The sequence below is a fragment of the Tenrec ecaudatus genome, chromosome 2 (assembly GCF_050624435.1).
Source record: "Tenrec ecaudatus isolate mTenEca1 chromosome 2, mTenEca1.hap1, whole genome shotgun sequence".
Lineage (NCBI taxonomy): Eukaryota > Metazoa > Chordata > Mammalia > Afrosoricida > Tenrecidae > Tenrec > Tenrec ecaudatus.
This window is the reverse complement of record NC_134531.1, coordinates 211,119,488-211,146,086: the sequence shown is the minus strand read 5'-3', so window position 1 is coordinate 211,146,086 and position 26,599 is coordinate 211,119,488. Positions and strand designations below refer to the sequence as shown.

Here is a 26,599-nt window from a genome sequence, read left to right as displayed (position 1 = left end):
TAGCTTATTCTCTGCCTCAAGTTGTGAGTTACACTACCTGTGGGACACCAAACCCGTGGACCATGTCTATAGTTTGAGGTACCTTAGAGACATGCTTCACCACACTTCTGGTGCACACATCACTTGAGCTGGGGATTGTCAGACCCTGTCATCTAGCTGACAGTTGGTGACCTGCCCTGCTGTTTGTTGCCTGTGGCCGGACTGCCTGTATTGCTCTACAGAAGACTCAGCTGTCTGCTTCCTTGACTTGCACCCAGCACCCTCGTGAGTTGAAGGACTGCCAGTATATTAACTGTCTCATGGGAGTGAGTTGAACTGAGCCCTCTGTACTGCTCTGCGGACTAATTAGCGGTTTATTTCACTGTTATATATATATATATATATATATACACACATATATATATACATATATATATATACCTACATATATATATGTCATAAGTGTCTTGGTTTTGTTTCTCTAGAGAACCCTGTCTAACACAGTATGCATGTGTGTTAGAAACTACAGAAGGGATGTGTTCAACCCGAGGGGTGTCTCAGTCTGTAAGGATTGGCCAGTGGGGCTTGTTCTGGGGGGATAGGTGAGCCATTGTCTTCTTGATGGTCGTCTATCTCCCCTCATTCAGTACATGCCCTGTGGGGTTTGTGTTTCTTAACTCTGCCTTGAGTCTTATGATGGTGGTTGCTGTTTCGTTCCATCTGTCAGTTCTGGCTCATAGCAACCTTATGCACAACAGAAGGAAACCCTGCCCAGCCCTGAGCCATTCCCACGATTGCTATACTTGAGCCTACTGTTGCAGCCACTGCTGTCAACCCGTCTTCTTGAAGACCTTTTTCTTTCCACTGCCCCACGCTTGAAGCACAAGCACGATGTCCTTCTCCAGGGACTGGTCTCTCTGGACAGCATGTCCAAAGTACATGAGATCAAGTCTCGCCATCCTTGCCTCCAAGGAGCACTTTGGACTTACTTCTGCCAAGACAGATTTGTCTGTCTTATGATAGCGCATAAGATAATTCCGGTCAATTAAGAAACATACTCTAACAGGAAAATGCAAAACTCACAATGAGTGCCGATGAGGTGAAAGCAGCCGCGGCTCCAGCACTAAGCTTATGATTTCCTGTCACAAGAGCAGTTAGTGGGGATTCCAACAAGCTCCATCTGACGAATGCAACAGAGGGCTTGATTTCTTTGGAACCAAAGGGCAGCATTTCATCAAACACCAAAAGCTACAAAGAAATTGTGGAAATAAGCATTTAGTGGGGTATTTCCAACACACACAGGGTTGGAAGTCGAAAATGCTAGTTTAGTTCTGGTCCCCAGAGATAAGAATGTGCAGCCAGCTAAATCCACAGAGACTGCACCCATGTAGTTGAACGTGACACTTCAAAAAGCAAACAAAACCCCCTCATTGCCACCGCATCAACACTGACTCAGAGACCCCATAAGACAGAGCAGAACTGCTCCTGTGGGTTTCTTTGCGGGAATAGAGCTTCATCTTTCTGCCGAGAAGCAACTGGTGGTTTAGAACTGCTGACCCCGTGCTTTGCAGCCCTACAAGTAATACAACGGTTAATTCCTTTTCACGTGACATTTGCCTTTCTTATTTTTAATTCTGAACCACCCTCGTGGGGAAATGGACCAGTGGGGAAAGGCAGGACTTGGGAGGCATTTCTGTTATTTACTCTTAGTGAAGGTCAGAAAGGAACTTCAAGTTCAGTTTCGTCAACCGGCCCAGTCGTGGGTTGGGGGTGCTAGGAGCCGTTTGTCCCAGGTGTCAAGGTGCTCCCCGTGGCTCTGCCGTTGGTTCCGAAGGCCAGGCTTGGAGGTGGGTGCATGGTTTCCAGCAAGCACGAATCCTCAGAATGATGGGTTGTGTCCGCCATGGCACACAGGCGAGGTGGACACTGCTCCTTCCTCTTCAAGTCTTCAGGTCCCTCTGAAAACAAAAGCATGCCTGTTATCTCTTTAGACCTTCAAGCCGTCTCTCCACATAGTGTTGAGCGGACGCCTGCGTTTCACCCTGGGTGAAGCATCTGGCTGCTTTAAGGACATGTATGTAGCTCATGGGGACACACGTGGCCTGTGATGGCAGAGGGAGCTGCAGCTCTAGGTGGGTGGGACCCAGACAGATGTTCAAAAGCTCTCTAACCTACATGTTCTTCCAACTAAAAACATGCCTGCATTTGGATCATCGGCCTGAGATTGTTCCAACATGAATTTTCAGTTCTTGAGCAATGGATTCCTAAATGTCGGTTTGAGTCAGAACTATTATTATGTGTTCACGTCTACCTTGTTGTTGTTAGACACCATAGAGTCGGCTCTGACCCCCAGCAACCCTGTGCGCAGCGGAAGGAAACGCCATGCAGCGCTGGCCAGCCTCGCCAGGGTCCCCGCCGAGATGCTGACAGCAGACGGAGCTTGACTGGAAGCAGAAACCTCCAGCAAGATGCCTGCCATGTTGCGCTGGCTGCACGAAGGCGCTTGGCTGCGTGGACACAACACACGCTGGCTCACACTGAGAACGGGAATGCTTCATTGCAGCGCCTCTATGTCTGGAACCTATTTAACGCTGTAGCCTATCTCTGACCTGCGCTTCTCGATGGCCGAACAATGTTCCGTTACACGGGCAGACCACGCTTTGTTCATATATTCTTCAGTTGAGGGACACACGTTACACGAGATGAAATAATCCAGCTACCCAATAGCAAGCATTGCACAGTCCCACTTGTATGACGTGTCTGGAATAAGCGAGTCGGTTGGTGATTGCCATCTACAGAGTTTTCATGGCTGCAATCTCTAAGGCAGGAGATTGCCAGGCCTTTCCTCCAGGGCACTGCTGAGACGGTTTAACTGCTGATTAGTAGTAGTAGGTTAGTAGCTGAGCACAAACTATTTGTACCACCCAGAGAACAAAATAACCTCCAGCCAATATTTTCAAATAGGCTGAACTTCCCACCTTTGCCTCAACTCGCTGCTACCTGCACATCACCCTGGCTGTACCCAAGGGTAGGTAGGACCCCATGGTACCTGCATAGGAGACTGAGCTTCACAGGGGAGGGCTGCTCACAGCCACAGCAAACAGATTAGCAGTGCTGGGAGTGAAACCTGAGTCCTCCCAGTCTGGTCCTTGCATGTCCTTCTTTAGGGGACCCCAGGAGGCCCTGGGTTCTGTGGTAGTTACCTAATCTGGTGTCAATTTGGGACTTGAGAGGATTAAGAGTGAAGGGGTAGAGTCTGGACTGTCAATCAGGCCATAGCCAATGAGGCCTCTGTGTGGGCATGGCCTTCTCCTGAGGATTCTGGGAACTCCTGTATTTCCTCCTTGGAGGTGGGAGACATTTTCTCACTACTTCATTCCCTTGGGGATGCTCTGCCCTGGGAGCAGGAGAAACCACGGGACCTAGCCTTATGCAGCCTTGGGTATTGGAGAAGCCATGTAGAAACCCCTGCCAGCACTGAGATGCTTAAAACACCACTGGATCCAAAGATTTTGTACCCACTGACCTGTGATCTTCCTGAATTCGGCGTCATTGCATGTGTTTCATGAGTCTGAAGAGGATTGGTATCAGACATATGGGCTAATATCAGACTTATGGGCTTGGACTGGACTGGGTTGGGATGCTTTCTCAATGTACATTTACCCTTTATATAAACTCTCTCTTATACACATATGAGTGTCTCTGGATTTGTTTCTCTAGTCCACCTGGACTAACACAGATTCCCAGAGGCACTTCTCACAGGAGGTGATAGGATGTGTTTTCTCATTGAAGGCAAAAAAATCCAGTGAAGAAGAAATAGTCACTGGCATCTGAGGCCTGTTAAGGGTGTGGCATCCTTTCTTAACCCGTGGTTTCCGATTTGAAAGAGCATTAAAAAAAAAAAAGTCCTTGAAACTGGTCTTAGGAGGGATGTGAGGCTTGAACTATGGGGTCAAATCTGCAGATGTTTGCTGAGTCCCCCTGGGTCAAAGGTGCCTCCTGCAGCCTCTACCTGCTCACCTGGGTAGGGAGGTAGGAGTCGCCACCCCACTTTGGCCACAGTGGGTGTCTCTGTGATACAGCTTACCTAGGCACACAGTGAGCCCCCAGCAACTCCGCCAGACCCCTCCCACTCATACTGCAAGCTTACAGATGAGGGGGTCCCACTCACAGGGGCCCCCTAAAGCTCAGAGCTGGCCAAGTACCTCCAAAATAACCCCTCTGCCATTGAGTTGCTCCTGACTCACAGTGACCCGATAGTATGGAGTGGGACTGTCGTGGGGCTTGTGAGACTGTACATCTTTTTCCCTATAGCGCCTGGGGCTTTGAACTCACTGATCTCGCAGTTAGCAGTTCAATGCTTATCTTGTAGTGCCAACAGGACTCCTTGCCCCTCAACCACTGGATTCAGAATTGACAACTGGTCACCGTGCCTTTACAGCAGGGTGGGTAAGGCGATGCAGAGAGCTGGGGAGGGTGTTCTGCCAGGGGGGGGGGGTGACACCCACCTCCAGCTCCTCGTGGATCCAGTCCAGGAAGGCAGTGATGCGGGTGTAGACACCAGGCTTGTTCACCTCCGCACAGCCGATACCAAAGCTGGTGGCTCCCACCAGCTTCCACACCCGCCTGGCTTGACACACCAGGGGGCCCCCGCTGTCCCCCTAAAGCAGGACAGGGATTGCAAGATGATTTTCCTGGTCACTGCTGTAGTCCACCCTCACAGTGTTACTGTGTCACAACACGGCTCTCCAGACCCACCCCGGAAACTTTCTAGAAGGGCCTCTGGCATTCACCATGACGGGGAGGCCACCAGCCCCCCCCCACCCCAGGAATCATTTTCTACCAGTCATTAGATTCACTGAGCTCATGAAGGCCAAAGGCAGCTAAGTGCAGACAAAGGGGTCCTTCCAGAGAGAGGCGCCACTAGGCTGGGAGTTGAAGCTGGACCAGGAGTGTGGCAACTCCCACCAACTATGGCTTGGGGGGGCCCAGGGTCACCAGTCCCCACCTGCCTCCCACCCTCCCTTAGCAAGTCGCCGTGGAGTGAACCGTGTGTGTGTGTGTGTGTGTGTGTGTGTGTGTGTGTGTGTGTGTGTGTAGAAGTGTGCTCAGTGGGTGTTCAGTGGCTGTGGCTTTGGGCAGTAGATTGCCTGGCCTTTCTTCCAAGGTGCTTCTGGAGACAAGGGAACCGCTAAGCGTTCAGGAAACCACTGGGCATCGGCCTGTTGTCACCACTCGGGGACTCCTCCTTAGTTCCTCTGTAAACCCCGAGGGCCAAGCTGGGTGGAAACTGGGCAGAAGAGGCCTTCCTGCACCCAGTCCCCACACAGAGAGGCAGCCTTCTGGAACGCAGCCCAGCCAGGCAGCAGAGGAACCCCTATCTCCAGTAATGGTCCTCCCCACACCCTGTCAACTTGCTTAAGGGCTGGTCACCGAGCAGGCCAGCAGCAGCCTGTCCCAGGGGCCGTGTCGTGTACGAGCATCTCCCCTTGCTCGCTTCTGCAGCCCTGCTTACCTGGCAGCTGTCGATGCCGCCCTTCAGGTAGCCTGCGCAGAGCATGGAGGGCGAGATGATGCCGCCGTACACATCCCTGTGGTTGCACACCTTGTTGGGGATCAGTGGAACTGCAGCGTGGTTCAGCACCGGGGAGGCATCGCCTACGGTGAAGCAGGGCAGGCAGAGGTGGGGTGGGGGCACATGCAGTGAGGAGGAAGGCTGCTCAGGGTGCAGAGGTCCACACTGGGGACCCAAGGACAAGGGCACCCCTCCTGCCATGAAGTATGGCAGACACGACTGTGGTCCTAGCCGGTGGGGAGGGGACAATCAGTCTGCTGTCAGTGACTCTCGCCCTTGCCCTTGAAGGCCCTGCTCCCTGCCCCATGGACCGCTGGCTTCATACTTAGGACTGCCGAGTCACCGGGGTATTGGAGAACGGGGTGGCCATAGAAACCCACATGGCCTTCCCCAGGGGCCGGGGCCCGGACCAGCTCCAGGCATGCCCCATTCAGGCTTGTCTTTGTTTTCAAGGCTCAGAGAACACCGAAAAGGAGCAGAATTTGGATCCCCCGGGAAGCCCACGCTGTCCCTTTGCAGGGATGCCATTAAAAAGCACAGGCTTCTCCCCAGGAAGGGTTGGAGAGTGGGCACCAGCACCTTTGGAAGTGGGCAGACCCCGATGGAGGAGATGCTGAGAAGCACTTCATGTCTGGACAGTCTGGCTGATTGCAGGTTTCTATGTTTGGGGACTCATACTTTTCAATGTACCCTGATGGGGCTTTAGCCAAGTGGGTGCTCTTGAAACAAGCCCAGGATCGGAGGTGGGGCAAGCGAGGGTCCCACTTTACTGACATCCATTCTGACTGTTAGCAGCATTACTGCTTCTAGAACTAGAGCGATATGACTGTTTTGTTTTTTTTCTGTTTCTACTTGGTCTTTGTAGGTGGGGTGAAACAACACATCTTCCAAAGAAAGGAAAACTGTTCAACTGTTACACGTCTCTGCCTTCTGAGTGGTGCTCAGAGGGTTCTCTCTGTGGGCTCCGTACTGACTCAGTAGTCAGGGAACAGCAGGGAGCGGGGTGAGGGGGCGCAGAGACAAAGGGGAACCACCTTGTGTGTTAGTGACGATCTGTCCACCAAGGAGGGCCCCAGATGTCCCCTTGTTTTCTCTTTCTACCCTAAGGAAGCCCACACCAGCACACGGTGCCTAGGCTGGTGGCACTGACTCAACCAATGGCGTGTCCCGAGCGCTGAGATGCATCCCCTGGCCAGGACCTCTGGGTGCCGCCTAGGCTGTTCCCTGGGGACGCGAGAAGGGGAGGGTGTTGCATGTGGGCCCCGCGCCAGCTCAGAACCGTGATTCTAGAGCACTGACCTCCATCCTCTGTGGCCCCCCAGCCCGACGTCCAGCACATTTTTCCATCAGGAAAATTCTCCTCCGAGTTGGGCAGACAAACCGGTTGGACCATCTCTGTGTAAAAGGGACATAAACGAATCCACTGAAACAGTAATGTAAGGAAACAGTCTCCTTTGTGTTGTTGATGTCTCTGAGAAGCCAGGGGACAATCTCCCCAAGACCAGGCAAGTCCTGTGCAGCCTGGACGCTGTCAGCCAGTAGAAGGACACCCCCCTCCCCAAACTCCCTGCCACGGGGTCCATTCTGGCTCATCGACAACTGCCCCTGGGGGTTTCCAATGCTGCAACTCTTTACGGGAGTAGAAAGCCTCCTCACGCCCCCAAGTGAGGCGGACTAGCAAAAGAAACTCCATTTTCGTTAGCTGCCAAGTGACTTGCCCATTCCTCCCCTCATCTCAGAAAGTTGGCTGCTAAGTGACCTGCCCATTCTCCCTCCCCTGATGGGAAAGTCTCCACTGGGGATTAATTTTTGAATGTACTCCCATGCCCCCAGGTTCTGGACACCACAGTTAGAGTATTTCTTCAATATATCGTTGGTTCTGATTATTTTTCAATATTGTTCCCTTTGATGTTGTGATCTGAATGGTGGATTTAATCTTGTCATGACAACCAGGATGCTGAAATCTAACCTTGTTATGGTAACCAGGATGTGATCATCAATTTTAGTATGTTTTTCTTTTATAATAAGGAATGTGCCTTGTAATGCATGCTTACTCTTCTTGGAGTTACAATTAATCCATTAATTTTGCTCTCTGCTTCTATTCACACTTGCTTGAACCCTAGACAGGTGATAAATGAGGTCTTCGGCCTTAAAGGCGAACTGAGAAGTTCCCCGGGGGCTGCTCTGAAGGGAAAAGTCTTTACTTCCTCGGTAGCCCAGCTAGCAGAATAAAGACTCTTCTCAATGTCAAGACAGTAGAGTGGCTGTCATTACTTGAACATGCAACACAAGGGACTCCCCTGGAATCCTCCAGACGATAAAGCAGCCCGTTTACCAGCCAGTCAGTGCTGACTCAGGGGGACCTTCTGCACAACGGAAGGAAGCAGCGTCTGGTCCTGCCCCACGCTCACACCTGTTGGCATGCCTGAGCCCGCTGCTGTGGCTCCTGCGTCAGTCATCTCCTTGCGGGTCTCCCTCATATTTGCTGACCCTTACCAAACAGCCCAAACAGCCCTCTCGATGAAATTCGACTGAGTCTACAATAGGGGTTGGAAAAAAAATTTTTTTTTCCTGTGAAGGGTTTAAGTAGGAACTATTTAAAGTTGTAGGCTCTACCCTGTCGGTCAAACACTGGAATATTTCCTCACGGCGCCAAACGCAATGTATCACCAAGTGGGTGTTTGTGTGTTCCAAGAAAACTTTACTTGAGAATGTGATCAAAGGGTGAAAATTAGTCACAGGCCATGAGGTGCTGCGCGCCCCCCCCCTCCCCCGCGCCCTTGTGTAGAGCACAGGCATGTTGCCCTGGAAAGATGCACTGTGTGAATATCCCTCCCTCTCCTCCCCCTATGTTTCCAGTCAACACATGTGGGCAGAGATTGTCACGGAAAGCCCAGCCACCCATCCCAGGATCGGGGTGTCCGTGTGGACCCATTCTGAGATGTGCTAAGTTTACTAGGCCTGGCCATCATAGAGAGGTAGAGAAGAGTTAAAGGGGACTCTTTTTAAACATTATTCTTAGCAACATCCGAGTGCTAGCACCTCGTGTTTTATAGCACGGAGCTAAGTCTGACGCTGGGATTATCCGGCACAATGGGAAAGCTGCCCTCCTAAGAACGCTTCCACGGGCAGTCGCAGAGGGTCTCGGCACAACTGGAAAGGCACGGAAACAAGGAAACGCGGTCATACCGTTGAACGTGAGTGGCCCGGCCAGCTTCATGAGGGCAATGTCGTTGCCCAACCTCTTTGGCTTGTACTTGCTGTGGTAGATGATTTTCTCCACCAAATGGGAAGGGGCTGGACTGTCCAGCAGGGAAACTAGGCCCACTTGGATGGTCCAGGACTTGGGGAGGTAGAGGCTGCAAGGAGAAGATCACGATGTCAGACGCAGGGAAAACCCAAGCACAACACCAATTGGCTTCAGCTGCCCTGCGAGCCATTGCCCGGGGGGAGATGGTGGGAGAGACAATCAGGCAAGAGACAGTCCCATGACCCTCGTTCGTGCATGCTCAACGCTGTGGGTTGAGCTGTGTTCACTTAAAAGGATAAATTGAGGTCCTCATCCCCATACCTGGGAATGGGGCCCTGACTGAAAATAGAGTCTTTGGAGAGTCTTCTATAGGCTTCTATGAGGAGTTCCAACCACCCAACCCACTGCCAATTAGTCGATCTAGAATTAAAAGGATAAAAGCACACCAGGGGCCATTGGGTCATGGGGCTGTGGCAACCCCCATGGGCACAGAGTGGGTCGAACTGAGCTCCACGTTGGGTTTGCAAGACCTCTTGGAACCAGATCACCAGGGGCCTCTGGGTGGGTTCACACTGGCCACCTTTTTGTCAGTAGACAAGCACCTAGCTGTTGGTACCGCCCTGGGACTCCTCCCTATGTAACTGGCACCTCTGAGAGAGACAGAGGGGGGATGTCAGATGCCCACAAGCTGCCAAGGAAGGAATGTCTCAAGCAACCACAGCCTGGGAGTGGGGCCTGGAACAGATGGCCCCTCAGAACCTCAGAAGGGTCCACGTGGCCGAGAACCTCATTTGGACTTCCCACCTCCCAAACGGTGCTAGCCCTGATTTCTATTCTTATTACCCCACCCCACCCCTGAAAAACCTGAGGCAGCGCTTTTTCCTGGATCACATCCTGTTGCTCTGAGCTGGACTCCATGAGTCCCCAGGGGGGTTGGGTTCCATCAGTTTCCCCACTCAAAGCTCGGGAGCTCTGGCAGAATGAAGACCCGCAAAAACAAAGACATCCCCCACCCCCCTTCCCCAGGCGCCGTGGTGTTTGGAAGCTCTTTCTGCAGTGTTCTTATAATACAAGCTTTAGGGACACCTGACACCTCCCAGGCACTCTCAGTGCCCCCCCAGCCCTCCCCACACCAACATCAGTCACTTGAGTATGTGGCTGTACAGAAAAGTCGAAAACCATCTACTCTGGTGGTGTTCCGCCTGCTGGAGAGTTCTCTCCCCCTCCCTCTACCTTTTCCATAGAAGCTGCAGCTCTGAGAAACTTAAGAACAGTTCAAGGTTGTCAGCCACCCCCTGAGATGGTGACAGGCAGGTGATAAGAGAGGGCTCTCCACCTGGGCCTTGATGGCGGCCTGTGAGCCCACCCCACTCTGGCACCAGGAGAGACATGTGCCCTGAGGGAAGGTAAGCTCAGCGTGTACTCACTCGTAAACACAGTGGGCAGCGGTGACGATCCATGAGGGAGTGATGACAGAGCCCCCGCAGAGGTGGTACCCCTGGAACTGAAGGCTGGCCTGCCAGGGCCACTGCGCGAGTGAGGACATATTCCCACCAACGATGCGAGAGGTGTAGCCTGACCTCAGGCCACAGGCTGTGGGAAGAACACAGGCTATGGAGATACCCAAGACTCCTGTTGGGGGTCTGCCTCTCCCTCTCCCACAGACGTTGTCCCCACAGGGCCCGCAGCCCAGGGGCGGGGGGATAGCAGGGCTGTCAGGGGGGACATGGGCAACGCTGGCGGAATGTGGCCACACAGGGCAACATGGCAAGGAGCGCTGCAAAAGGGACCATGTGTGGGTGGGGTGCTGTGAGGAACTCTGCGGGAGCAAGAGGCCGCCCTGACCACCACAGAGCGTGCTCGAAGTGCCCCTCCACCTTCCTACCGCCTGCTGATGGCAACACCACGGGGGCACCGACCGTTGGCCTGACTGCTCCAGACATCTGCTGCAGCAGGGACCCTCTGGCCAGGACCCAGGGAAGCCTGCCCCCGGCCTGGGTGCTGAGCACCTGTACACACTTCCCCGGGGCAGGAAGGGAACTGTGGCAGCGAATCGGGTTAGCGGCGCCTCTAGGGCGTCCCTGGACCAGGACCTGATCCTGCCCACTGCGCTCCCACCTCCGACCTGCCAGGTGGGCCCAGCTACCCCTGTTCCTGCCTAGACCAAGAGGGAGGACAGAGTTGGCACGTGGAGGGTAGGAAACAGAGCCCCCTGTGCAGGGTGGGAGCACACAGGACGGAAAGAGAGGCGTCTGTGCTTCTGCTTGGTCCTTTGCGTTCCTACAATGCTTACCTGAGCACTTCAAGGTAACCACGTGGCCAGAAGCACACCCCTCCCTAAATCAAGAGGGAAACAGAAATAGCCTTCAAGGTGAACATCCTCGGCCTGAAGCATCCCCAAGCCTCCTCCTTCTTCGGTGGTATTTGCGATGAAAATCATAACCTCTCCTCTCCTGCTCTTGACTATGGCTCTGTGTTCATCCACGTGTCCAAAGTGGAGCAGGAGAGAGCTCGCCAACTCCATCATACCGCTCTCACGGAGCAGGCAAGGAATGGGTCTGTGAGAGGCTGAGCGGGATAGCCCAGCTTTACCTCGTCACCATGCACAAGGAGCGCTGTCACACAGCCAGAGGCTGGGGTCAGCTGTGCGTCAGTCCTACTCCCTCGCCCTGGGTGGCCTGGCGTGGCCCAGGGCTTGGACCCTCCTGCACGAAGTCCTCAAGGTCTGAGGTTCAGACGCCTTGGAAAGGCTTCCTCCCAGAGCACTGTTATGTGATTACTCAGTAATTCTCATTTTCTCTCTCTCTCTCTCTCTCTCTCACACACACACACACACACACACACACACACACACACACACACACACACACACAATATGCTTATCTAATAAGGAAGGAGAGAAACAGCTTGGCCGATCACTGTGGAGTGGACGTGGGCTCATGGCGACCCCATGGGGGTCAGAGTTGAACTATGCTCCACAGTGTTTTAATGGTTGGTGTTTGGGGTTTTTTTTTCCCTGAAATCCATCATCAGGTCTTTCTCCTATGACCCCTCAGAGGACACTCAAACTGCCAACCTTTCACTTAGCAGCCCTGTACATTAAAATCTCTCCATCACCAAAAAATCCTAAAGAAGGGGAAGGGCCCAAATCTCCCTAGCACATTCCGTGTGAGATGGAAAGCTTATTTCACCAGACTGGGTTTGCAGACACCAGAGGTGAGCTGTCCCCTGTGGGTTGGTGTGCAGGGGTCCCACCACGGGTGCTTGTCAATGTCATGATGGACAGATAGACAGGCCTACACACATAGGAGTTTGGGTGCAAGACCTCAGGAAGACCATGTGGAATTTGGATCCAGGCTACCTGAGCCAGCATCTAACCTGAGCAAGTCAAGGGAGTCCCTCTCAGTTATCAGGATTTTAGTGACTTCATTTGGTAACTGGGTGTACAGTCTGACCTTCCTCTTTTATCTTGGGAGGAAACATGTCCAGTGAAGGATGAAGTTCAAGTCCTTTTATACCCAAAGGAGGAAGTTTCATTCCTCCCTCCCCTCCTTCTCTCAAATCTCCATGGAGGTGAGCACAGCATTGAGAATGCAGAAGGCGACTGGCTGACCCACTTACCTCACATAGACCGAGTGGTGCAACGCGGTCACCTTGTCATCGGACAAAAGGTGGTTGATGGCCGCAAAGTCCTCCTGGAACTGCTCTTCCAGCAAGTCCAGCCGGAGGCGATCTGAGCTTACAGAGCTGAAAACAGGAAGGGACAGGCTGGGTTATGGGACTCTGTGCTCCCCACCAACCTGTCCCCTTGCTCAGTCTCGCAGGTGCCATACTAGGGGGGGCATCATGAGTGGCTTCCATCTGCCAATAGAATGAAGCCCATGCTGATTTCAAATATGGAGGAGGGGGGTGACGTTCACACATCTTAACAAGGCATGTCAGACCTTGTCTGGCCCCCACCCACCATCCTGACCACCCACCAAGGGCTCCAGACACAGAGCCGGACACGGAAGGGAAGGCCAGTTTCTGATGCCATTGGCCAGGTCCCCTTTGAGGTGGGCACCGGAGCAGGGGTAGCTGCCCAGCACCCTGAGGACCATGCAGTGGGGGAGGAAAAGAGGCCTCCCAGGCTGCCCCTCACTGGCCTGGGTTTCCACTGGAGAGAGATGAACACGTAAAGGTAGCAATTTCAGAGTGGGGGGAGGGAGGGGAGACCAGGAACATGTAAATGACCCCAGAGGACGCCAGCCTGGGGAAGGGGGTGGCTTAAAGGAAACCCAGGGGTGCCGCAGGAGAATGCGATGGGAGGTGGTGTCTGAATAGCCACAGTCTCCCTCCTTCGTGGCAAGAACAGAACATAAACCCGTCGGCTTGCTTTCCTCACTACCCTCTCAGCTTATCAGTCAGAATTCCCTGAGACGATTCCAAGTGCTCTGGGAGAGACGCATACGTGGTATACACGGTGACGCCAGCTTGGAGTTTGGCGGAAAATGTACTCAAGGTGAACGCCAAGACCTCCCCAGCCCTCTGGCTGCTCCCACCCGGGCATTGCTCAACAGACAAGAGATACGGCCTGTGAAAGAGCCAATTGTTACTGCGGCGGCGAGATCCTGACGCAGCTGGGCGGGTGACAGGCACCGGAAGCAGTGGGGTGCCGTGGTGAGCTGTCGTTTGCCGCTGTCCAGCCATGGTGACCCTGTGCACAGCAGAACAAAGCTCTGCCAGTCCTGCACGGTCCCCAGGATGGAGGGCAGACTCAGCGATTATGGTCTACACTGTCGACTCGATAGGGTTTTCATTGGCTGAGCTTTCGGATGTAGATGGTCAGACCTTCCTCCTAGTCCATCGTAGTCTGGAACTTCCACTGAAACCTGTTTAGCACCATCTCATAACGACCCTCCAGAGAGGGTAGACTTGCTCCTGTGGGCTTCTGAGACTGTAACTGCTTACACGCGTAGAAAGCCCCGTCTTTCTCCTATAGAGCAGCTGGTGGTTTTGAACTGCCAGCCTTATGGATTACAGCCCAACCTGTAACCACTACGCCACCAGGACTCCTCTTCAGCATCATATCAACACACAAACTTCCACTGACGGTGGCTGCGCATGAGGCACGCTGGCCAGGAATCAAAACCCAAGGCTGCTGCGTGGAAGACCGGATTGTGCCACTGGCAGGAAGCCAGTGCACAGGGGTCTTGTTTCAGCAACGGGTGCCCCGTGAATCCGCAAAGCTTCGAAGTAGCAACTATCACAACCAGAATCCCAAATCCATGCAGATCTTCCCACGTGGCTGGCAGTCTCACTCCGACACCTACCAAGCCCAAGGAAGCCTCCTGAGCCCGCTGCAAAGCCAGCACTGTTGTTCCTGTCCCAGAGGGGAGCAAACGGAGACCCTGCTGAGTCACGTGTCTGCGCGCATGCTGGGGTTTGGACCCAGTCTGTCATCGTTCCATTGTCAATCACACATACCTGACATCGGACACGGAGGAGCAGAGGTGATTACGGGGCTTTAAAGGGATACCAGAACACGGCGAGAAGCATTGGGGCCATCAGGAGCAAGGATAAGGAAAGGGGGCTCGCTCGGCAACAGGCTGATGAAATTCCATCGTCGACACTCCTTGCTCCTGGTCCATCATCCCTTCCTGTCCAGTCATCCCCATCTCACGGTGACATCACATGCAGACCTGGGTGCCGTGGGGCTGTCGGCTGCACTTGACAGAAGCCCCTTACCAGGCCTTTCTTCCACAGCAAACTTGAGGCTCCAACCTTCCAGTCAGCAGTGGAGGGTACTCACCATTGGCGACACCCAAGATTTCCGTTTTAAGGCTGTTGTTAGGAGCCAGGGAGCCCATGTTTCAATTCACAGCAGCCCTGTGTGGCGGAGGTGGAGTGCCTCCTGGCTCCGTCTAAGCTGTCATTTTTCAGGGGACGGCCGGAGGATCCACACCCACAGCGTTACGGTTGGCAGCTGCGTGCTTTGCTTCTGTGCCACCAGGGCCCTGTCGTGTTAAAGGTGTTACTGTCATGAGGTGCCATCGAGTCGATGCTGACTCACAGCGACCCTACAGGACAGGCTAGAACTGCCCCTGTGTGTTTCCAAGGCTGTGACTCTTTACAGGAGTAGAAAGCCGCCTCTTTCTCCCACAGAGAAGTCCGTCATTTGGATCATCCAGTGTGTAACCACTGCACCACCAAGCCATCTCCTTGAAGATTTGCCCCCTTTTTTTTTCTTCCCTCGCTGACTCTCTACTTTACCAAGTATGATGACCTTCCGTAGGGACTGGTGCCTCCTGATAACATGTCCGCTGAAACCAAGTCTCACTTGTTCCCAGACAGGTGAATTTATTCTTCTGGCAGTCGATAGTCTCACCAGTGCCTAATTCAAAGACATCGGTTCTTCTCTGGTCTTCCGTATTCATTGCCTGGACTTCACATGCAGACATATGAGGCGTTGAAAACATCACGCTGTGAGTCGGGCGCGCTTGAGTCTTCAAAGACACGTGTTTGCCTCACAACATTCTAAAGGGGCCTTTTGCCAAAGATTTGCCCGCTGCAATATGCTGTGTGATTTCTTAAAGGTGAACGCAAACTCGGTGCCATCGTTTATTCTGACTCATGGCGACCCCATAGGATAAATAGAACTGCCCCTGTGGGTTTCCAAGACTGTGATGCTTTAGGAGAGCAGAAAGCCTCCTCTTTCTCCTGAGGAGCAGTTGGTGGTTTCAAACTGCTGACCTTGTGGTGAGCAGCCCAATGCATAACCAGTACATCAGCCAGGTGATCAGGGTAGATGGGACACAAGGGGGCTGCTCAAGCTGCCACATGGCTCCCACAGCTACCTGGTAAGGTGGGAACCCTTGACTTGGGTCAGGTGAGAAGGGAAGGCTTGAGCTGAGCTCTCCTGCAGAACTCAGAGACCCAGTAGAGAGAGGGGACAGCGCCTCCTGGTGGTGAGTCCTAGAAAGAGTTCCAACAGGGACCAGAACTGCCTACTGAGGAAGGTTTCCTCTTTGGTAGGGGTGCTGCTGTGTGTAGCACGAACTTCCTTCTCCTTACATAGGTGAGAGAAGTTCTGGGTTTCACAAAAGCATTTGTGTAAGTGATTTTTACCAGTGCCATTGAACTTGAGTCCCAATGATTTCTGAATCCACGTTGGCAGGGGGAGAGATAAAGCCAAGAGGGCGTTTGGGTTTGCCTTTGGAGAAAGGGAGTGGAAAATATGATGCATTGAATTCAAAGAGCAAGACTCCAGGGAGGATTCGGGATTCGGATACATCCTTCCTTTGGCTGCAGATGGAGACGCTCATCCGTGTTCATCCTTCATACCCTTGCTCAGTTCTGAAGCTACTGTGAGAACTCAAAGAGGCTGCCTGCTCTGTGCTCTGAGTGTCCACAACAAGGGGCAGTCAGGTGATGTATGGGTACCCATGGGGGTGTAGCTGCTGGCAGGAGTCAACGGCCTGGCCCGGAGGGAAAAGGAGGCTGGATCAGGGCATAAGAGCACTGCCCCAATCTAAGAAGTCACGCCGATAATACCTCCAAGCTGAAAAGTGGAAACCCATGACAAGAATGGTTTCTTCTACATGTTTTGACACAACTACTGTGAATGGGACATGTTTTCACTAACTTTCTAATTTTCGAAAATTGATTCTTTGGGAATCACTGGGAAGCATGCATGAGGACCAAGCAGTACAGCATCCAGGAAATTAGTCTGTTACAGAGGGAGGAACTAGAGGGTTTATGTATTCAGCTTCTAGAATTTTTATTGCATATTTATATTTCAAGTCCTGCTCTTCCCCGAGACACCCCCAAATATGACACTTCCAGGAAAGGTGTGTGTCAGCGTTGTGTCCTCTCACCATACTCACTCAGTCTGAATGCTGAGCAAATCATCAAAGAAGCTGGATTATATGAAGAAGAATGAGGCATCAGGATTGGAGGAAGGCTTACGAGCAGCCTGCCACGTGCAGATGACACAGCCTTGCTTGCTGAAGGTAAGGAGGGCTTGACGCACTTGCTGATGAAGATCAAGGGTTGCAGCTTTCATCATGGATCACAATTCAATGTAAAGAAGGTCAAAGCCCTCACAACTGGACCAGCAGGTAACATCATGACAAATGGAGAAATGGTGGAAGCTGCCAAGGAATTTGTCTTGCTTGGATCTACAGTCCATGCTCATGGAGGCAGCAGTCAGATCAAAAAGGTACATTGCATCGGCTAAATCTGCTGCACAGAACCTCTTTAAAGTGTTGAAAATCAGGGATGATACTTTGGGGACTAAGGGACAGCTGACCCAAGCCAGGGTATTTCCAATGGCCTCATAAGCATGCAAAAGCTGAACATTAAGTAAGGAAGATGAAAGAAGAATTTAATGGTGTATGATGGTGCTGGGGAAGAATATTGAAAGTATTATGGACTGCCAAGAGAACGAAGAAATCTATATTGGAAGAAATTCAGTCAGAATGCTCCTTAGAGGCAAGGATGGTGAAACTTTGTCTCAAGGACTCTGGACATATTGTTAGGACGGTTAGACCGGTCTTTGAAGAAGGACATCATGCTTGGTCAAGCAAAAGGGCAGTGGAGAAGAGGACGGCCCTTGATGAGATGGACTGACACTGTGGCTGCAACAATAGGCTGAGATTTAACAAAGAGCTTGAGGGTGACAAGACAGGGCAGTTGGTTGCTCTGTTGTTCATCGGGTCGTAGTGGGTCAGAACCAACTTTATGGCACTTAGCAACAACAACATAAGACCTAAAGCCAGTTACTTCACCTGCTGGGCCTTGGTTTCCTCATCTCTAAATTGAGTGTCAATTTGAGGATTCAGAGTGTGATCCTGTCAAGCAAGATACAGCCAATGAAGCCTCTCTGTGGGCATGGCCTTCTCCTGGGGATTCTGGGAACTCTGGTATTCCTCCCTGAAAGTGGGAGACACTCTCTCTCTCAACTCACTCCCTGAGAGCTGCTCTACTGACAAGACACATGGCACTACTATGTTAGAGCCCATGCCCTGGGAGCTGGAGAAATCATGTAGAGACCCCTGCCAGCACTGAGATGCTTATAACACCACTGGATTCACAAGACTTCCCACCCGCTGGCATGTGATATACCTGTAGTAGGTGTCATTGCATGTGTTTCATGAGTCCGAAGAGAACTTGATAGGTTGGTATTGGACATATGGGCTAATATCTGACTTATGGACTTGATCTGCACTGGGCTGACATGTTTTCTCCATAGTTGATTGCTCTTATCTATACATCTTTGTTATATACATATGCGTGTCCACGAATTTGTTTCTCTAGCCTGCCTGGACTCACACAGATGCTAATTAAGTATTATAGGTTGTCATGAGGATGGAAGGTGATTATGAGGAAAGCCATGTGTGATACTCTCTTTCATAAGTGGTGACTGGGGTTGTAAAAGGTTGAGAGTTTCCATCTAGGGAGCAGCCATTGGCCTCTCCACATCTGGAACAAAGGAAAGAGGAGAAAGCCAAAGACACATAGAAACAACTCATCCAATGGAATAACAGACTACATGAACATCAGCCTCCTCCGTGGTCTTGAGACCAGAGAGCTAGATGCTACCCAGTTCCCACTGCCAAACACTCTGAAAGGGATCATATTAGAAGGTCCTGGATAGAGTGGGAGAAAATGTGGAACAAGACACAAAATCCTACAAAAGACCAGGCTGATGGATCAAATAGTGACTCGTGGAACACCCAAGACTATGAGCCTTAGTCACCTTTCAGGGCTGGAGATGAACTCACTCCTGTGACTCAATGCCCAGCCAAACAATAGACAGGTCTAAAAGGGGAACAGAAACAGTAATGGGGTACACACACTTTAAAACAATCAACAAGTGATCTAAAATCGATGGCGAGGAGGGCGTAGGAGTCCTGGTGGGGCTTGATCAAGGGCAATGTAACTGAGAGGAATTGCTGAAACCCAAATGAAGACTGAACATGAGAGTGGGACAAGAGACAAGTAAAAGGAAAGAACTAGGAGGCAAAGGACATTTATAGAGGTCTAAATGTAGGTATGTGCATATGTAAATATATTTATATGTAATGATAGGGAAATAGATCCATGTACATATATTTATTTGCTAAGTATTAAGGCAGAAGACAGACATTGACCCTCCACTCAAGTACTCCCTCAATGCAAGGGCACTTTTTCTAATAATCCGACATTCTGTGATGCTCACCTTCCCTGACACAATCACCGAAGACAGTATGGGTGCATAAGCAAATGTGGTGAAGAAATCTGATGGTGTCTGGCTATCAAAAGGCATAGTATCTGGGGTCTTAAGGGTTTGAAGATAAACAAGCGGCCATCTAGCTGAGAAACAACAAGTCCACATGGAAGACGCACACCAGCCTGTGTGATCCTGAGGTGTCAATGGGATCAGGTATCAGGCATCAAAGACCCAAAACAAAAAATCATATCGATAGGAATGAAGGGGAACCCAAAGCCCATCTATAAGCAACTGGACATCCCCTTACACAGGGCCACAAGGAAGAGATGAGCCAGTCAGGGTGCAGCATAGCACCGACGAAACACATACCTTTCCTCTATTCTTTAACACCCCCCCCACTATCATGACCCCTATTCTACCTTAAAAATCCAGCTAGATCAGAACATGCACACTGGTACAGAGAAGAGGTCGCAACACAGGGAATCCAAGACAGGTAAACCCCTCAGGACCAATAATGAGAGTAACAATACGAGGATTCAAGGGGGGATGTGGGGGGAGAAAGAGGGAACCAATCACAAATGATCTACACATAACCCCCTTCCGGGGGGATGGACAACAGAAACATGGGTGAAGGGAGACAGCGGTCGGTATAAGACACGAACAAAATAATAATTTATAAATCATCAAGGGTTCCTGAGGGAGGGAGGGAGGGGGAAATAAACGGATATCAAGGGCTCAAGTAGAAAGAAAATGGTTTGTAAATGATGATGGCAACATATATACAGATGTGCTGGACACACTGGATGGATGGATTGTGATAAGAGCTGTGTTAGCCCCCGATAAAATGATTTTTAAAAAGAGAGAAACACTGATGAACAATAATAAAATAATAAAAGGGAGTTGTGATATTGAAGTAAAAAAGTTTCAAAAAGCAGATTACCTCGGAAACCCTAGCTGGGTACAGGCGACGTTTGCGTAGAGACCTCTCCAGTCGTCAGAGCACATGGTCTTCCAGGAGGCTGCTGTGAACACCTGGAGCACGGCGTTCTGACCGCTCACCCGCACTGAGGAGGAAGCCTCCCATCAGTGGCCAGTGGTGGCTTGAGACCACGGACAGGGCTTCCACGTGCTGGGTAGCCTCACCCATGCACGCGGCCCTGCCCCTGCTGAGCTACACCCATTTCCACCAGCTACTTCCACCCACTAGCAGTTTTCATTGTTTACATCTGTCATCTCTGCCAGGGCCACCTTGAACCCGTCTCCACTAGACTGAACCTTGTCCTCAGCTGCAGGGCCCCCTCTCCCTTACAAAGCAGTCGTGATCTGGCCCCCCGGGAGGCCCCCTAGAGCTCTCTTATTGTTGCTTGTGGTGTCTCCCCGATATATCCAAGCTCTGAATGCCCAGCAGCCTGTCTCCTGGAGCAAATGCCCCTGGAATCCGAGTGGACGGTGTGACTGGACAGGGCTATGGGCCCATTTCACAGGTGGGGAGGTGAGGGCGAGGCTTCTGATGACCCGCCCGTCCTTCCACAGGGGAAAGAGCGACGTGGCCTACCGCATCGGTACTCATCTTCCCCGTCTTTGCAGTCGGACACCCCGTCACAGCGGGCGGTCAGCTCAATGCATTTGAAAGACGACCGGCACCTGTACTTCCCTGAGCAATCAAAGTGGACTGCCGAGGGAAAGAGGGAAGAACAGGGAAGGTTAGTGGTGTCCTCCTGATGCAGCATCACCGGCTGGCCAGGTCCTGAGGGAAAAGAATCGTTCACCTGCCACGTGACGTGGAGCTTACCCATTAACAATGAAACCTGCATTGAAATCCAACCCAGTCCCCAGCCCGGGCTCTGTGCTGATCTCTAGCCTGATTGGCCTGGTCTGGAGCCACACTCCAGGTGAATTTAGAATCCGGAGGGTTCAAGATCGAGAGTGAAACTGCAGGAATGTGAGCTAACCAGCTGGCCAGCCAAGCAAGGAGCCTGGAGCAGGCCTCAGCCTCGCCCATCACCGTGCCTGCCCCTCTGACGCTGGGCAAGGAGCGAATGAAGTGCAGATCACACCGGCGAGCAGGTGGTGGGCTAGGCTGATCTGTGGTCCAGATATCCAGAAGAGAAACTGAGGAACTGTTCCCAATTAGAGACCCTCCAAATGACCCACTTTCTCCAAAGCCACATGCACCCTACGCGAAGGATAGCTGGCACGGTTGGCATGACATGAATGGGCCTCTTTGTCCCCTTCCCACCTGTGGGATCCTGTTACATCAGCTGCCTTCGGGCATTTCTCACCGGGCAGGTTCCTGGTGATGAAGACCCGAGCAGGGCCAACAGCCCCCCACTTGGCCCCAGACTGACTTGATGCTCATGCGGGCAAACAAAGCTCAAAGTTGGCATGCCACAAGGTTTGCTTGCCCTGAGGCCTGAAGGCGGGGCGGTGGCAGATTGCTGGTGGGTGCAGGAGGGGCGGGGGACTCAGGAAAGCTGAGCACTTGGAGAGGTATTTGAGAGCCGGCTGAATAATGGATGGTACTCACTGCCCAGGCCGATGGCCAGCGCTAAGATCAGCGAGATGATCCCAATAACGATTATCGGGAAGAACTTCAGCGGCAGCAGAGACAGGATCTGGGCCGCCACAGCGTCGGCATCTGCCACCCAGAAAGAAGGGAGAGAGCGGGAAACCAAAAGGCATTCGTCATCTGTTTCAGTCTTAAAATGTAGCTTTAGAAAGAGTCATTCTCTGCTCAGAAACAGTCCCGGCCCAAATGAACAAGTCACCGTTGTTGAGATGCGCATCTTCCATTTTATACTAAAAATAAAAAATCAGCAGGAACACAAAAGAATGAATGGCCTCTTCTTGTCCCAGTTGCTCTGCACCCAGGAGTCAGGTCCACCGAGCAGAATGAAGGACTGGCAGTGAGGCAGAAGCGTTGTGACCCTCCACATTTGCCTGGGGCCCTAGCTGGGAGCCTCAGCGGTCTCATCCCTTGGCTCTGTTCTATCCTTGGGGACGCACCGGGGCTAAAAGGCAAATGCATAGCATCTCCCCAAAGAAGAGAGAGACGTAATGTGTACGCATGAAAAGCATTTAATCCCTAAAAATAAAAAAATTTTAAAACTTTACACATACCAACTTGGCAATGACTTTTAAAAATGATTCTGCCCACTCCAGCCCAAGGGGAGAGTTCGTGGACACCCTGTCCAGTGCCTAGGGTTGAAAATCAGGTCAACTTTCAGAGGGCCGAAGCACACACATATCAAAAAGCTTAAAAATGGACATACCTTTTCCCTCATAGCTACACTTGTAGGAATTTATCTGAAAATGTCACTCTGGATGTATTGTAAATCTCTGCCTACGAAGATTGGTATATGTAACACTGATGAGCAGAAAACAACTGAATGACCAACAAATGGGGGATGGTGAAGTGTGTGTGTGTGTGTGTGTGTGTGTGTGCGTGTGTGTGTGTCCTGGATTATGAATGCATCCCATTCCTGAATGTGTCTTTAAACTTAATGTGTATGTAAGTCGGCACAGTTAGCTATGGTTCGCATCTCTTGCCACATAGTCGCATGTTTGTCTCAGTGCGCAGTACATATCGTGTAACTTCTGATGCATAAAAGCACGAAGGAAACACTTGCAAATGCACTAAACCATCTCTGGATAGTGATGGCACATCACTAAGTAGCATTCGGAACCATTGTATGTGCCCTGGTTTTACTGTATTTTATTTGTATTTTTGGTGAAAGCTGACTAAACAAACTCGCTTCCCATTCAGCAGCTTGTGCACATTCCGTTTCCTGATATTGGTTTCAGTCCCCTGGGCTTCGGAGCACTCTTCCTGATCTCTCACGGGATTCTCCAGCTCCGTTCTTCCTTCTCCCTGCCCCAGTGCCTACAACTTTGAGTACAATAGGCTTTATAGGGGTTCATTGATGACTGTGGGATGTATGTAAGTTAAACACGAGTAATCTGAGGACTGCCTGTAGAGGTGAGCATGAAAGATTAATAATTAAAGTAATTAAATAATTCAAAAGTTCTTTTTTCTGCAAAGAACCAGATAGCACATATCTCAAAAGTTGGGGAGCGTATGTTTTCTGTCGCACAACTCCTTAACTCTGAATGATAGCATGAAGGCAGCCATGCATGACGGGTGAGCCAACAGTGGCTGCATTTCAATAAAACTCTAATTCTACAAACAAGAGGGAGGCCAGGTTTGACCCATAAGCCATAGTTTGTCAACCTGTGAAGATTATTGTATCATTTAGTGTCAGGGAAGATCAACATGGTATTGTCGAGTGAAAAACACAAAAGCTTTAAGGTAGTATACATAGTGCATCTTAGTCCCAAAAGGCAAACATAAATGCTTCAAGGTAGTAGACTTTGCTTATGGCAAATAACCGTAAGGAAGCACTCACAGAGTCGCTGTAGAGTAATGGTGTCCCTGCAGGTCATTGTCAAGTAGCTTTGGGATTGGCTGCATTTTTTAGAGGGAGCTCTTGTGGTATGGTGGCTGCGTGTTGCCAGATCAGCAGTTACAGTTGCCCTGAGTCAGAACTGACTTGAGGACAGTGAGTTTGATTTGGCACGTGTGCCACATATCCTGTAGTATGATCTCATAAACACAAACGCACTGCCCTCAAGTCGATTCTAACTCATAGCAACCCTGTGGCACGAGGTGCAAGTGCGGCCGTGGCTTTCTGAGACTAACTCTTCACGAGCTCCGAAAGCCTCGTCTTGCTCCTGAGGACCGTTGGTGATCTCAAACTGTCAGTCTTGACCCTTGTAGTCGCCAGGGCTTTATGATTAAATGATTATGCAAATTATACATGGGATGAAAAGAGATAATTACGCAAATTATACATGCAGTGAAAAGACTCTGCAAATTAGACATGCAGTGAAATTATACATGCAGTGGAATTACACATGAAAAGGATTATGCAAATTAGACATGCAGTGAAAAGAGATAATTATTTAAAACAAGCAGCACATGGAAAAGGTCTATCTATTTCTACAGCAGGAATCTCTGGGGCTTCCAATATTTAATACCCTTGACTGCCAGTCCTTTGTAGCGTAGTTTCACACTGACACACAGTGGTCAACCCCATGCAACTGTTTTATATATATATATATATATAATGTATATATATAAATATACATTTTTGCACCAAACAAATTCACAGGAAAAAATATGGTTTCATGTTAGAACAAGAACAGGAAGAGAATGCATACAAATGTAAAAAACAGATAAATTTAGGGTCAGGCATTTCCAGGGTTTCTTCTTCTTTGCCTTTTTTCTTTCATTAACGTTTGCACCACTGTATTTTGAGCTACATGCTTTGACTACATGTCTTTTTCTTACTAGAAACTTCTCTTTCCACCTCCCTCCATCCCCTGCCCACATCAAATTGCCCAGGTTGCTCTGAATGAATCAACGGTAACCATCTCCTGCTTTCTGGGACCTCAGTTACAGCCCCATAGTGTCCTTGCTCGGAAACCCAAGGACTCCATTCCCTGGCTGCATCTGAGTCGGACTCCCGGGACCAGCCAGCCCTTGGCACACTTGGGCAAACCCTGATAGATGCTTGCCCAAAGAGCCTGCTTGGATGCGCGTTTCGTAGCGACTATTTCCTCCAAGCATTTTTGACCGATTTACACAGCTTTCCTTCGATGGGTTGCCAATGGCAGCTCTGTCACTTGGGCTTGGCTTTCATCTAGCATCTCACACCCTTGGCGATGCCCAGCTAATGTTAAGTTTTCATGAGGGGCTGTAGGACCTCCCAGGTACTCCCTGGGGGACTCGGAGAGCATCCTGGCCAGGATCAAACAGCTCAGTCAATACGGTGGCAGCCCTTTCATCTAGCATCTCCTTATTTTAGGTTTCAGGAAGGTTGGGAGGGCTGGTTCTTAGCACCTCCTGGTGGTCTCAGAAGGAATGTCTTGGGCAGGACCTACCTTCTGCCTGAGGGGACCCTTGTGCAGCCTCATTCGCTGATGACCTTCGATCAGAGGGGGGAGGGGGAACGCTAACTTGTCGGCAAGCTTGTAAAGCCACAGACCCTTCCTCAAAAGCAAGTGTGTCCTAACTTGTGCGTGTGCAAACACCTGGGAAGCCAGTCCCTCAGAGACACCGTGACGCGTTCCTCGGCTAGATAAAAGAGGTTAGGCCGATACCTCCAACCCCACCTGGCCCCACCTACCGGGAGCCACAGGACTGATTTTCAGACCGTCAAGGCCGAAGAGCGAGCGGAAGGAGAAGGGCGTTTCCGCTGCGGGTGGCTCGTTCTCCCCCATGGTGACTATTCCAGGGCTTCTGAGATCCGGCTCCACTTCCACCTCCACCTCCTTCGCCAAGGGAAAAGAGAAATCATTCTCTCCCCCGCCGTTAGTTACCGGGTCAAATGTGTCTGTCTCCTTCCCGCGTTCCACCTTAGCAGTCTGCCAGTCCACGGAACGTACTGGCGGAGCAAACGCTGGTCTGGTGAAAACATATCCTTTCCCCCCTCTGACCCACAAGCAGATAAGACCAAGAAGTGAATTCCACTCCAATAACACTTTCCCTGTGGCTGGGGGGAGGGCCCATCTTCGTATCAACTTCACAGCGCACTGAGCGCCATGCCCTTTCGCCATTAAGTTCTTGTGTCATTGTCGATAAGAAAAGAAATCGGGTTTGCGACCCTTCCTCGACTGCCCCACAAAAACCCGCAGCTTTGCCTAGTAGGCATCTGGAAGCGGGAGACGTTCTAATACTCACATAATATCCGCTCCCCCGAAGTGTAGACAGCGGCGGGCAGGTTCACTGGACCACGGGATTAGCCGTTTGCCGTGAACACACCCTTTTCCTGGCTCACACAAGCATGACCTAATTAAGGATGAAAGTATCCGCGCCCTTTGGGTGCCCGGTCTCCTCCTTAAGTAGCGAAGCGAGGGGGAGCGGCCAGGGACCGCCGGCCTCCAGCATGCCAACAAACGAGGCTCTGTTTGCTAAGAGAGAATGCCACCTCGCAGGCCGCCCGAGAGGCCAGCGGCCTCGCCGAGCCGTTCCTTCACAACGGCGAGGACGGGGCAGGAGTCTCCCAACCACGTCCTCCTCCGCTTTCCCAGGCATCGGCCCGGGGCTAGCCTCTCCCAGGGCTCCCCGATGCAGGGGGCCAAGAGATGCTGCGAGGCTGCTCATGTGTTTCCTTCCTGGCTACTTGTGTGAGCGTTTGAAATGCCGAAGGTGCTGCGACGACGGCATTTAAGACAAGCTGCATCTCTCTGCCCTTTCCCACGGCCGGAGTCAAATGCAAGTGAGAGTCGTGCGCTGAAAATGCTCCTTCCATTTCCACCGCAAGACTAGCCTGGAAGCACGCCTATCTCGGGATAATGACCGCGAGATGCGGTCTTTGCCGGCTTCGGTGCTCGCTGAGACCTGCCCCTGGGCAGCTACACGCAGCAACTGACGTCATGTAACTTTCAGGGAAGAGTCAGGATGGACGGTTAAAAATGCATCATCAACCCCCCTGCTTACAGAAGTCCTTCTTGGGCAGCTAGGGCATGGCCGCCGGAAGTTATTTTTAGAAACATGTTGTCTCCTCACCTCTCTTTTACTCACCATGTCTGGAGCTGCCAT

At 51.4% G+C, this 26,599-nt stretch overlaps 1 protein-coding gene across 3 annotated transcripts; it reads right to left on the bottom strand.

The window, feature by feature from the left end:
* Positions 1–1,919: 1,919 nt before the first annotated feature.
* On the bottom strand, positions 1,920–26,599 carry TMPRSS3 (transmembrane serine protease 3). Of its 3 annotated transcripts, XM_075543353.1 has the most exons (14): positions 25,739–25,866; positions 25,185–25,329; positions 21,524–21,634; positions 20,552–20,668; positions 19,937–20,060; positions 12,426–12,551; positions 11,098–11,141; positions 10,232–10,397; positions 8,744–8,913; positions 6,854–6,949; positions 5,965–5,967; positions 5,495–5,637; positions 4,488–4,640; positions 1,920–1,937 (listed from the first exon to the last, which is right to left on the bottom strand). In XM_075543353.1, the coding sequence occupies exons 2-14, from the start codon at positions 25,276–25,278 to the stop codon at positions 1,920–1,922; spliced, it is 1,365 nt and encodes a 454-aa protein (XP_075399468.1). In that variant the 5' UTR covers positions 25,279–25,329; positions 25,739–25,866. The 3 variants fall into 3 exon arrangements, with proteins under 3 accessions (XP_075399468.1, XP_075399466.1, XP_075399467.1); XM_075543351.1 differs by lacking the exons at positions 5,965–5,967; positions 25,739–25,866 and adding an exon at positions 26,582–26,599; XM_075543352.1 differs by lacking the exons at positions 5,965–5,967; positions 25,739–25,866 and adding an exon at positions 26,582–26,599 and having other exon boundaries at positions 25,185–25,326.